We start from the raw sequence: 13,195 nt of genomic DNA, 5'->3' as shown, positions 1-13,195 counted from the left end.
AAAAAAGGTGAATTTAAATGGATATTTATTGCAGACTTTCATCTATTAGGAAAAAGTTGATTCACTCAGAATAAGCTCCATGAAGATTAATCTTCCCAGTTAACAAGAAATTCCAAAAGTGGGATATCAAATTAATTCATATTTCTTAAGACAGAGAATTTCTTTAGACAATGCATGTTTAGACTTGAAGCCAAGGTACAAATCTTAAGCTTCAGAGTCACCAATTTTTCCATACGGCATAAAAAGTTAGCGCTGAAAAGAATGAAATGTACCCCCTACCCAGCTTCACATCTCTTTCTACATTGTAAGCATTAGCTTCGTTTTGTTTAGGTTATCCTAACTGACCTGCAAAAGTCCATATTAGATATCAGTAAAGAGTGAGTTTTCCACATCTCTAACAGCCTTCCGTGTTTTTGCAACCCAGACATAATAGCCCTAATACTGCATTTGTAAACAATTCTTCATTCCCTACTATAATTAAATTAACATTTTTTTTAAAAAAAAAATCTCAGATACATGCATCTTCAGGAAAGCAAGTTATAACATTAAATGTGTAACACAGGCTAGCAGAAGAAAAAAATAAAGACCAACCCACCAAAAGCATGCTCAAAATGGGTTACAAAGTAATACTAACTAAACCAGGTACCTATTACAGTAGAAGAATAAATCTATCTGCTTCCTATAGAAAAAAAGTTTAGGTCCATTGCAGTACAATGTCTTCTAGGTTCAACAGTTCTAAATTGGTCAAAGATGCTGAAAGTTGTTTGGCTGTCCAAGAAAATTAATGTGGTACTGTACTCCTATAGTTTACCATAGATAATCCAATTTAGAAGTTCAGAACACTCTCAGTCCTCACCTAAAATTATACATCTCATATAAACTTTGGAAAAAGATGAATTGCCTTACCACATAGAAGGAAGTTGTTTCATTAGCCAATTCTGTAGAGCAGTTTCTCAACCTTGGGAATTTTAGGACATGTGGACTTCAACTCCCAAAATTCCCCAGCCAGCATGATTCTGGAAGTTGAATCCCTCACATCAGAGTGTGAGTGTGAGTAGCCTTCCCCTGGAGTGGGGAGGGAATAGAGATTTTACAGTATCCTTCACCTGCCATGCCCACCAAGCCATGCCACGCCCACCAAGCTACACCCACAGAACTGGTAGTAAAAAAAATTTGAATCCCACCATTGCCTCACATCTTAAAGTTCCCAAGCTTGAAAAACATTGCTGTGGAGAGAAGGAATTCAATTTGTGGGAAGTTCACCAAGTTGAAAATGAGATTTTATGTTTAACTCTGATTCTTCTTCAGATAGCATCCAACATAATTGGATATGATGCATGATATGTTTTTTTTTGCCCCATCATGTGCATTTAGGGAGAAATTGGTAGAGAAATGTATATCATTAAACAAGGTGAAGTTCAAGTACTTGGAGGTCCTGATGGCACTAAAGTCCTGGTCACCTTGAGAGCAGGAGCTGTATTTGGAGAAATCAGGTATTCTTCTTTGTTCATCTTGTGATTTTTTTCAGAGAGCTAAACAAATACTTATTTTAACAAATTGTTATAAGAATATGTATGACTTTAACCTTGTTGCTGGTATCCTTAAGATTTATACTGACTGTTTCCCTATGACTATCATCAAGTGTTGTACCTTATGATTCTTGATGAATGTATCTTTTCTTTTATGTACTCCGAGAGTGTATGCACCAAGACAAATTCCTTGTGTGTCCAATCACACTGGGGCAATAAAGAATTCTATTCTATTCTATTCTATTCTGTTCTGTTCTGTTCTGTTCTGTTCTATTCTATTCTATTCTATTCTATTCTATTCTATTCTATTCTATTCTATTCTATTCTATTCTATTCTATTCTATTCTATTCTATATCACTTCCAGAGAGGAAATGTGTTTGCCATCACAGATCAGTGCACGCAAAGGTTTCTCCCTACTGTCTGATGGTAACCAAGATATAAAGTTCTTGACTGAATTCTTTCTGTCTTTAATCTATAAGCAACATCTTCCACCATCTTTTTCCATTTTGCCCTGGCTAATTTGGTCTGTGTGTTCATTAGCCTATGGGATGGAGTTACTGGAGAAACTGAGGGTCCTAGCCTCTGTCAAGCTAACCAGCCAAATATTATGGTACTTGGAACACTGCAGAAATGTTCTGAGAAGCAACTGATATGTTGAGAAGACGATGAAACCTGAAAATCTATGCACTAATTCTGTGAAGTATGGCACACTTCATCCACTTGTAATCATCGCACTATCCTTATTAACCTGAAAAGTTATCATAACTTTAAGAATGGAGATTATAAAGGAGTATTATGCAAGAGCTCCTATATTGATTTCTGTGAAAGTGAATTAACTTAATCCTTGCACATGTTTTTACTTTTCTGAACATTTCATCTCATTCTAATCAAATAAAAAAAAAAATTAGGACCATTTGGCATTTATATTTCTCCTGAGTCAGTTAATGGAATGGTGAAGCTTTGGGGTTGTTGTTTTTTCTAATATGGTAACACTCAGCATTATGAATGAGTCAGAAAAGATTTTCTAATATTACCAGTAGAAATCAGATCAGGCTATAAATTGTCCCTGTACAGTTATAGTATTTGTAAAAGATTATAAAAGAATGCCCTGTGTCTTATTTGAAGTAACATTTCATCAGTATATAGCTTCAGTAAACATATCCCTTTTTATTTTGTATAGGAATATATACATTTGCATGGACTCTGACTTGTTTGCACTAGTTCTAGTGTTATATAGAACAATTGGAATCTAATAAGATCTTTCTTCTCTATTTATTTTTATGTATTTAAATTTAACAGATCTACCCAATTCTGATGGACTCTGGGTGGCATACATAACCATAAAAACCCTTTTCAATGGCTATGCATTTGACATAATAATAGGGGGGTTTACAAATCAGATTATTTATCTCTTTTGTCTGGTATTGACTCCCCAATTCTTCTAAAGAGTTAGCATGCAGGTAACAGATTCCAAGCATTTATTTATTTTTCATATTTTTGAACTACCCATCTCCCTCAGAGCATATTGTCTATCACTGGCTATGGCCAGGGGTGGGTTCCACTTACCTTTACTACCAGTTCGCAGCTTCTGCGCGTGCACAGATTACCCATGATGACATCGTGGCAGGTGGGCGGAGCCTCCCGCTGGTTTTACTATCGGTTCTATAGAACCGGATAGAACCGGGAGCAACCAACCACTGGCTATGGCCCTTCCTATAAATAGAATAACAGAGTTGAAAGGGATCTTTGAGGTCTTCTAGTCCAACCCCTGCTTAGGCAGGAAACCCTACACAACTTCAGACAGATGGTTATCTAATCTCTTCTTTAAAACTTCCAGTGTTGGAGCATTTACAACTTCTGGAGGCAAGTTGTTCCACTGGTTAATTGTTCTAACTGTCAAGAAATTTCTCCTTAGTTCTAAGTTGCTTCTCTCCTTGATTAGTTTCTACCCATTTCTCCTTGTTCTATTCTCAGAATAGAATAGTTTGACTCCCTTTTCTTTGTGGCAGCCCCTGAGATATAGGAACACTGCTATCCTAGTCCTTCTTTTCATAAGACTAGACATATCCAGGTCCAGCAACCGTTCTTTATACGTTTTATACTCAAGTCCCCTAATCATATTTGTTGCTCTTCTCTGCACTCTTTCTAGAGTCTCAACATCTTTTTTACATCGTGGCAACCAAAATTGAATGCAGTATTCTAAGTGTGGCCTTACCAAGGCATTATAAAGTGGTATTAATACTTCACGTGATCTTGATTCTATCCCTCTGTTTATGCAGCCTAGAACTCTGTTGGCTTTTTACATTTTAACTTAAAGAGGGTGCTTCCAATTATGTTGAGATCATTCCCAGCCAAAAATTCCCAGGCCATCTTATTGAGAATTCCAGTGTATCTGACAGCATTTAAGGTGGATAAAGCTAGTTTGGACCTATTTTATTTTATTTTGCAATAAAATAAAAAAACAAAACAAATGGAAGTGGCATATGAATTAGAACAATATACCAAGAAGGTAATTAGAGACCAGTAATAGGTTCTTATTTGCAACAATATATTTTAATTCCAATTATCTTACCCCTTTTACCTTCTTTCAAATGTCTTATCTTAATGAGACCAGATTGTGATGCCTTCCCAATAGGCCAAACGTAAATTGCCTTTCAGGTAAAGTGGTTTCACATGCAAGAATAAAAAACTACCGGGATTAATTTAGATTTGTGATCACAAATAATTCAAGCTTGATCTAATACTTTCAAAAATGATTTTTTTCACTCTAATATTCTACTAACAAAAGTGAACTTTCAATAGCCCTGATTTATATGAATAACTCACAGATTAAGGAAAGGGGACATTTGTAACTCTTGGATTTTCTGGATGCAGTTACCTTTTCCTTCTTGCTATGCATGTCTCATACGGTGCTTTGCTGGAATAATGGATAATTTATAATGTATTAATTTCATTTCATTCAAGCAAAAGAGACAGAAAGTGGTTTCCTACCAACTACTGGTTGTTGCTGATAGTGGTAGCTCGCCTCCAAAAAAGATTGTTTACACCAAAGAATGCTTCTGCTTCCTGCCATTCAATGCTAAATTCAAAGGTAGAAATAGCTCAAATTAAACCCTGATGAATTGCTCATGTGAAGAACATCAGAAAGAATTGGAACAGAGAAGATCCCATTGGAGGATATAGCATTTTTTCACAATTTTTTAATTTTTATTTTATTCAAAACAATAAACTATGAACTCAAAAAAAAAATACAAAAATAAGCAAGACTATACAAAGAGTGCATAAAATAATAAATAAATAAAAATTATAAATAAATAAATAAAAACCAAAACAGACATAAATTGTCCCCCTGGCCTAGTCAAATACTGATAAATATACTTCAAAGATAATAATTCCTCCCCCCTTGCAAAGCAGATACACACTTTATAAATTTCTAGAATTGTCTTTAGCCAACCCAGCCTGATCCACTATATGGAAACATAGTTAATAAGTGAAATTAAACTTTAAAACCGTCTATTAAGTCTATTTATTGTTTTCACATGCAGAAGTTCCACAACGGCTTCTGGTCTACTGTAAGTCACCACAATCATTGTCTCTGGTCTGTCCAGGATCAAATATTCTCAATTAATTCTTAACTAATGAGGCTTTTCTTTAAGACATTAATCAAGATCTTTCCTAACAATTGGATTTTATTTCCCAAATCATAAGCTCCTGTTTTCTATATCTCCACAGAATTTGTTGTACAAAAAAAATTTCCTGTAAATTGTAACATTTCTTAACATTTGTTTTCCGATTGGGTATGATAAATCCATTCCCCAATTCTCCTCAATCTTCTTAAAAAAGTCAAGTCTATCAATTTTGGTCAAGTCTATCTGATCCAAATCTATCATAACTGCTTTAAGTCTTTAACATACAAACCTTTCTCAGAGCTCTCTAGCTAACTTGCATATTCAAGTCCAGCTCATCTTTCAGGTCTGCTGAAGAAAATTACATTCCAATCCATCAGATTGTAAATCTTGTCCTGCTGTTACTTGCATCTGGTTACCATCTTCCGAGTTGGTTTAAAACTTTATCAAGCTTTTTATCCAAATGTTCAAGTTGGACTTGTAAGTTAAAAAGTATTCTGTTTCTCGATAAGTCTATCTTGATATATGCGGATGTAGCAATTTCAAACATTAAAAGTATCAGAGGTTCAGACATGAACCAACAGATGTTCTTCGTGTCCACAAAGCACAGACTAAAGAGTGAGGCATTTGACCAGTGGTGGGTTTCTACCGGTACGCCCTGGATTGGGCAAACTGGGAGCGGCAGCGGCGGGAGACTCCGCCCACCTGCCTGGACGTCATCAGGGATGCTCTGGGCATGTGCAGAAGGTTCTGTGCATGTGAAGCAGCACCACACGTGAGAGAAATGAGAGTGCATACACACACGCTCACAGTTCCAAACCGGTAGCAAAGGTAAGTGAAACCCACTGTTGCATTTGACCTGCTAAATAGTTCATTCAAATTAAAGATCAACAATATATTCAAAGTGTAGGAGAAGTTGTTTATAGGATGGCTAACTAAAAACAGAAGCATGCCTGTTTCTTTTGTCCTTTCAGCCTATTAGCAGCCAGTGGAGGAAATCGGCGAACTGCAAATGTGATTGCTCATGGATTTGCCAATCTTTTTATTCTTGACAAGAAGACACTGAATGAAATCCTTGTGCACTATCCTGAATCTGAAAGGCACTTGAGAAAGAAGGGAAAGTATGTATTTTTTGCGTCTATGTATAGAAAAATTGTTGCTGTGCTAAGTGCTATGATACATTATTATATCTTAGCCAGAGGTTAGTATTATAGTTGCAGTATTTTAAAGGAAAAGCATGATTAGTGCTGGAAGAGAGACAATTCAAGATTAATATGCTAAAAACTATAGTTCTAAACCTAGTTCTTCAAAGTTACTAAAGACATGTAGACATCAATTCCCAAAATTCCACAGCCAAAACGCTGGCTGGGAAATTTTGAGAGTTGAAGTCCATCTATCTTAATGTTGCCAACTTAAAAAACATCATTCTAAACAAAATGTTTTAAAGATACTGTTTTATGCAAACACTACATGGGGCTACTTAGAGATTCTTATTCCGAAGTAGCATCATATTCTAAGTAATATTAAGAAATTCACTTTTTGATTCATATCACCTCAAAATATGTGTGCCTTTTATGAGGTTTGCCTGATCCGCCAGTTGCGTCCCTTTCTGGATCGGGATGCCTTGCGCATGGTAACTCATGCCCTAGTTACCTCCTGTATGGACTACTATAATGCTCTCTACATGGGGCTCCCCTTGAAAAGCACCTGGAGGCTCCAACTGGTCCAGAATGTAGCCGCGCGGGTGATTATGGGCGCAACTCGTTACGCCCATGTAACACCTCTCCTACACGAGCTGCACTGGCTCCCGGTGGTCTTCCGGGTGCGATTCAAGGTGTTAGTTATCACCTTTAAAGCGCTCCATGGCTTAGGACCTGGGTACCTACGAGACTGTCTTTTGCCACCAATAGCCTCCCACCGACCAGTTCGTTCTCACAGGGAGGGACTACTCAAGGTACCGTCAGTCAAATTATGCCGACTGGTGACTCCCAGGGGGAGGGCCTTCTCTGTGAGGGCTCCAACCCTTTGGAATGAACTGCCCCCGGAGATACGGAATATCCCTGATCTCTGTGCTTTCCGCCGTGCCCTCAAGACCCTGAGGTTCCAAAAGGCGGGGCTAAACATATGAACATGTGAATGATTTTTTAAATGTTATCTAATTCTGGGTTTTATTTAATTGACCAAACTAAGTAATAATTTTAATTAGCAATTTTATGATGTTTGTGTGTCTATATTTTTCTTGACTGTATACCGCCTTGAGTCCTACGGGAGAAAGGCGGTATAGAAATATAATAAATAAATAAATAATAAATAAATAAATAAAATATAGTCGTAGAACAAGAGAGATTATATGTCTTGCTAGATACTTCAGGTTTTCTTTTATTACTTCTAGTCTGTTTCAAATATGCTAATTTTATTTATTTATTGCAGTTATTGCAACTGCCTAAAGAACTGCATTTTTCTGGATGGTATAGATTTTTTAAAAAAGATATAAATTTAAGTATCCATCTTTCAAACTAAATGGATTATTTCCAGCTCCAGTAATAATGCACAAATTGTCTACCTACCATGAACATATGAATCCATGCAAAATACTCTTTTAATGAAATATAAAATGATTAGGTTTATTTATTTATTTATTTAGCGTATGGCATACAATGTCACAAAATCCACATGTACTAGATACATAATACACTCCTGACAGCCTAGAATGCTAGTTCGTTCTGTTCAGAATTTATATGCCTATCCTTGGTGCACCATGTGGGGGTGGGGGGCACGAACTAGCTTTACACCAGCTAATTAGTGGTGCTTGGATTGCTGGCTGTTCCAGGCTCCCGCTGGCCTTGCCTTGCCTCCCTTTGTATTGTGATGCTCCACATCCAACCAGGTCGAGCACCAGCTTTTGCTCACCGCACACACAAATGCAGCTAGGTTTTTCCCACTGAAGTGGTATCCATTTATCTACTCCAGTATTGCATGCTTTCAAACTTCTGGGTGGGCAGGAGTAGGGATGAAGCCAGGCTCAAACCTCTGGAGTGCAGAATATTTCTGATCGGCAATTTCAGCCTCTTTAAGCCTCTCAACAACATGTACCATGTCAAAATACAATTGGGTATTTGAATACGTATTTTTTTGTCAAACAAGATGGAAAGTAAATTATTAGGTTGACTGATCACTATGATGAATACCATATTTTTTGGAGTATAAGACACACCGGAGTATAAAACGCAGCTTAGTTTTTGGCGAGGAAAATGGGGGAAATCTGCCTACCAGGTATTCATCTGGCTAGTGTCCTTAGTCTGGTCAGCTTCAGCACATTAGTTTGTTGGTTTTGAGCACACACACATGCTTTTCATCCCCTACTTGGAGATAAAAAACATCTTCTAAAGCACAACTGATCTTTGGAGAGAGAAGCAATGAGAAAAGCAGGCAAAGCCTGGAAGATCGCTTCACTCGCTAGGGCCTCATTAGGGCTGAAAGAAAAGCTTCGAAAAAGCTATATTGGGAGTATAAAATGCACCCAAATTTTCAGCCTCTTGGGGGGGGGAGGAGTGTGTCTTATACTCTGAAAAATACGGTATATACAAGACACAGGGTACTGAAATAAATGGATCTCTGAGATGATTTAACTAATCTTTTCTTTGGTTTTATATAGATTCTACAAGTCATCTACCCTAAGCTATTTCTGTACTGATTTAGGAGGAGATACATTTAATTGTCCATGGAATTTTATTCAGATTAATACTTTTAAAGGGGATAAAGACAACCAAGAAATCAATTCTTTCCATTATCCCTAGAGTAAACTAGGTGCTATATGATTCATCCATCCATGATATGCATTGAAGTTCTTGCAAGGAATTTCCTGCTTTTTTATGAACTAAAAAAGTCAGTGGAAAGTGCTTATAAGTTATACAAAAAGGGGGAAAAAATACAATTGGGTACAGAATATGTATTTTATTTTTATTTTTGTCAACTGAGATGGAAATTACCCATGCACAGGCAAAGCAGAATTGTTCATTTAAATAATAACAATAATAAAAACAATGGTGCATTCATTGGAAGGTCTACAAGAAATCCCGTTTGCCTATAAGCAAGAACTGGGTGGAACCACAAAACAGAGAAAGTATTAGAAAATGAAGATGATAAAAAGCTCTGGGACTTTAGATTTTAAACAAAGAAGCACCTGCCACATAACATCCCAGACTTAACAATTGTCAATAATAAAGACAAAAAAGTCTGGATAATGAATGTACTAATACCTGGCAACAGCAGAGTAGAATAGAAAGAACTGGAAAAGATAACAAAATATAAAGACTCACAAATGGAAATAAAATGACAATGGGACAAGAAAGCAAAGATAATAATAGTAATAGGTGCTTTGGCTACAATTCCAAAATGTCTGGAACACCACTTGAATATGATCGGCATTGACAAAATCTCCATTGATCAATTGCAAAAAGCAGCTTAACCTGGAATAATTTGACATCCTGTGATACCTTGAACACCATGAAAGAGAAATACCGTATTTTTTTGGAGTATAAGACGCACCTTAGTTTTTGTGGAGGAAAATAAGAAAAAAGCTGATTGGTGGGTGGATCGGTCTCCCGGAATACCTTCAATCAGCTGTTCCAGAGGTGAATTTTAGCAACAGATTTGTTGGCTGTGAGCTCTGTGCCTTGCTTTTTTTTCTGCCTCTGAAACTTCTGAAACAAGAGTTTCAGAAAAAACTTTTTTTTCTGCCTTTGAAAGCCTCCGAAACAGAGCTTCAGAACAAAAAAATGCTTTTATTTTGAAGCTTCTTTCAGAGGCTTTTATTCTGAAGGACTATCTGTACTCTGTTCAATCTCCTTTCTTTGGTATTGGTATGTAGATTAACCTCTTCTGATCTGTTGGTTATTGTGTCATTCTCCAGATTTGTTAATATAGTTTGGTTAGAACCTTTACTGATTCTTCTTTTGTTGCTTGCTATATTATTTTAGATGAAAGCCTTTCAGAGGCTTTTTTCTGAAGCTTCTTTCAGAGGCTTCTTTCAGCCTCTGAAATCTCCATTTGAGAGGCTGGGCGGGGCTATATTCGGAGTATAAGACACGCCCAGATTTTCACCCTCTTTTTGGGGGGAAAAAGGTGCGTCTTGTACTCTGAAAAATATGGTACCTCTCTATCCCCGGTCCTTTGAAAGGACTTGATAAGCAAACATGCCCAATCCAGTCTAAACCATCTAGCTAACTGTGCAATGAACTGTCTTGGTAACAACTGACAATTGAAAAAGGAGAAGACAATCATATAAGGCACTTTTTACTTGGAAACAAGGAAGGGAGAGATAAAATAAAATTTTAAATGTTAAAAATAATGGAAACAAAGATAAGGGCATCAGATGAGGTCCAAGTGTCCAGCAGAAGTTGCTGTATTTCATTGACTAATTAGGAAAATAGGATTGGAAGACTTTACGGAGATTAGAATCATAATCATTAAGAAGCATTTGATGCTATATTTGATGACTTTTCCCACCCTCTTCTTTTTCTACAATTTAGAGCACTTACGAAGAAAGCAGGAAAACCTACTGGACCACCAGCACCATCTGTAAAGGGCCTAGCTCTGCTTATGGCTAAAGCGGAAGCACCTAAGATGCTCAAAGCATTAACTGGTGGGAAAGGAGGTATTTTAGCCGTAATTAACAGGGTGAAGAAAGCGAATGAGGCCCTGGTATGTATCTTTTGTGGTGCTAACCCAGTGTAAAACAAGAAAGGCAGAAAATGGATCAAATTAAAGAAATAGCTAAAATTCAGGACACTAGCAATTAGTAAAAATGATTTCAGAAATGAATTTTGCAACTATCTTTATGACAGGGGTGTCAAACTCAAGGCCCGGGGGCCGGATCCAGCCCACAGGGTGCTTAAATCTGGCCCATGGGGTCACCCTGGAAACAGCAAAGGACTGGCCCGCAGTGCCTCTGCTAGCAAAAATGGAGCTTGGGAGGGCTATGTGTGGTCCTCCCAAGCTCCATTTTCACTGACAGAGGGTTGCAGGAGGCCATCACAGCCAAAAATGGAGCTTGGGAGGGCCATGGGCGACACTCCCCCGCTTCCTTTTCACTGGCAAAGGGTTGCCATCACAGCCGAAAAGGAGCTTGGGAGCCCATTTTTGCTAGCAAAGTGCTTGGGCCACAAGCGCCCCCAACACAAGTGATGTTGAGCTGGCCACACACACTCCGGCCCCCTAAGGTCAAACACAACCCTGATGCGGCCCTCAATGAAATAGAGTTTGACACCCCTGCTTTACGGGTTAAAGAGCACTTTTCATACCCAACACTTGAAATTTGCTTTGAATATAAAACACAATGTGTAGTCTGTAAGACAAGATTTTGAAAAAGGTTGATTTAAGTGTAAAACTATATTTAGATAGTATACCTTACTGATGCAATGCAATCTTTTAGTTACTGTATCCTAGTGAAAAATGTTTGAATAGACAGATATCAGGTATTCCCACAAGAATTAGAGATATTGGGAAATGCACAAATTGTTATATAAATAACTAATTTTAAAAAGTTAAAATTATTCTGATAGAAATAAATGATATATTAGAGATGTTTATGGTCAAAATCACTTCTGGGAAATTCTAAGACTGTTTATGTAGCAGCCTCTTGTCTTAGTAGTTTGCAGAACTTGTGAAGGATTCCAGGTGCTACATCAATCAGTCAATCATTTACTTTACTCTATGACCAGAAAACCACTTTGAAGTGAGAATGGGTTTTCTACCAACTGTGCTTGGAAGACAACATTCCTCTGGTCACTATGGACAAAGCTGTGAGGTTGCACAATTAAGTGTTCTTATTTAATATATTTAGTCTATGTTTAGAGGGAAAATATGGAGGAGGAATAAGCAGGCAAAAGGAGCAAAAAACATGGAAAGATGGTAGAAAAAGATAAAAGTCAATATTTAATTTTTTTTTTTTATTAGAAAGAAAAGGAAGCCCAGGAAGAACAGGCAAAGAAAGAGAAGGAAGAAAAAGAAAAGGCAGAAAAAAAGAAGAGAGAAAATGTCAAACCAAATCCACAGGGAAAAAAACCAGCTGAAGAGCCCAAGACTAAAGTCCAAGAAACCAAAGCTGAGGCAAGTGCTCCTAAAGAAGAGGCAGTCACAAAACCTTCACCCCAACCATTGGTGCTCTCAGGCATCAATAAACAGTCCCTTGTTATTAGCATGACTCCTTCTCCTATAGCAGGGGAAGGAGAAATCCTTACTGTGGAAGTCAAAGAGAAAAAGGAAGAATAACCAGTGGATGTTTCTATACATTCAGTATGTGACATCTCAGGCACTGCTTGAGCTCTCAGATTATCTCAGATTTCTTTGTATGTTCCAAAAACATAAATATAAAAGCTAGTAGAATGTTAGTGGTACTGCATTCATTGTAAATTATAAGGCGAATATCAACTATAAATCCTCAACAATAATTTCAAAATAGAAAATTTGATCATTGTCCTGCTGATTGCTAGACAAATAATTCACAGTCTTTTCACCTCATTTTCTTGTCCAGGCTAGCTGACTGGCTGGCTTAAAATATAACTCAATATTAATTTATATTTATTGAGGGTTGTTCAGACTCAGTCCTGAGGCAGAAATGACCATGGTTCTGGGATTTTTGTGACATGCTGTTTTTTCAATGACTCGGTTAAGTGCATGCTGCCCTTTGCATTTTGCAAGTATATGCTGCAAATCTACCCATTTTTTAAAAAAAAAAATTGATTAAAAAAATAAAAGTATAGTTTTTTTAGGTCAAGGATGAGCTTCCAGAATTACCCATCTTATTTTTCACTTCACCTCAATAACAGCCACGTAAATCTCACTCATCCTGCTGTTGTTGTTGCTGCTGCTGGGTATATCATTCCTTTTTCCCAAATCTCACATCAAGTGTTCAAATGAAATGTCTTAAATGTTATTCTTGTCATTGGAAGACTTGAGACCTTGAAGCAAGCTTAAGAATTTTTTTCCCCAGGGTCCACTTTATTAGGAGAGGGAAAAGTTTCATATCTGACCAGAAA

General features: G+C 37.2%; 1 protein-coding gene across 1 annotated transcript in view; it reads left to right on the top strand.

Moving 5' to 3' along the window:
* The window catches only part of CNGB3 (cyclic nucleotide gated channel subunit beta 3), an 85,453-nt gene extending 72,998 nt beyond the window's left edge, over positions 1-12,455 (top strand). Inside the window, exons 15-18 of the mRNA XM_034422383.2 lie at positions 1,375-1,493; positions 6,131-6,277; positions 10,688-10,859; positions 12,114-12,455. Coding sequence (XP_034278274.2) covers positions 1,375-1,493; positions 6,131-6,277; positions 10,688-10,859; positions 12,114-12,428 — 753 coding nt within the window. The 3' untranslated portion in view covers positions 12,429-12,455. The remainder of the gene's footprint in view (positions 1-1,374; positions 1,494-6,130; positions 6,278-10,687; positions 10,860-12,113) is intronic.
* The last annotated feature ends 740 nt before the right edge of the window (positions 12,456-13,195 follow it).

This window comes from Pantherophis guttatus, chromosome 3, assembly GCF_059756535.1.
Source record: "Pantherophis guttatus breed Tessera chromosome 3, ASM5975653v1, whole genome shotgun sequence".
NCBI classification, from domain to species: domain Eukaryota; kingdom Metazoa; phylum Chordata; class Lepidosauria; order Squamata; family Colubridae; genus Pantherophis; species Pantherophis guttatus.
This window is presented reverse-complemented; position numbering and strand designations above follow the sequence as displayed.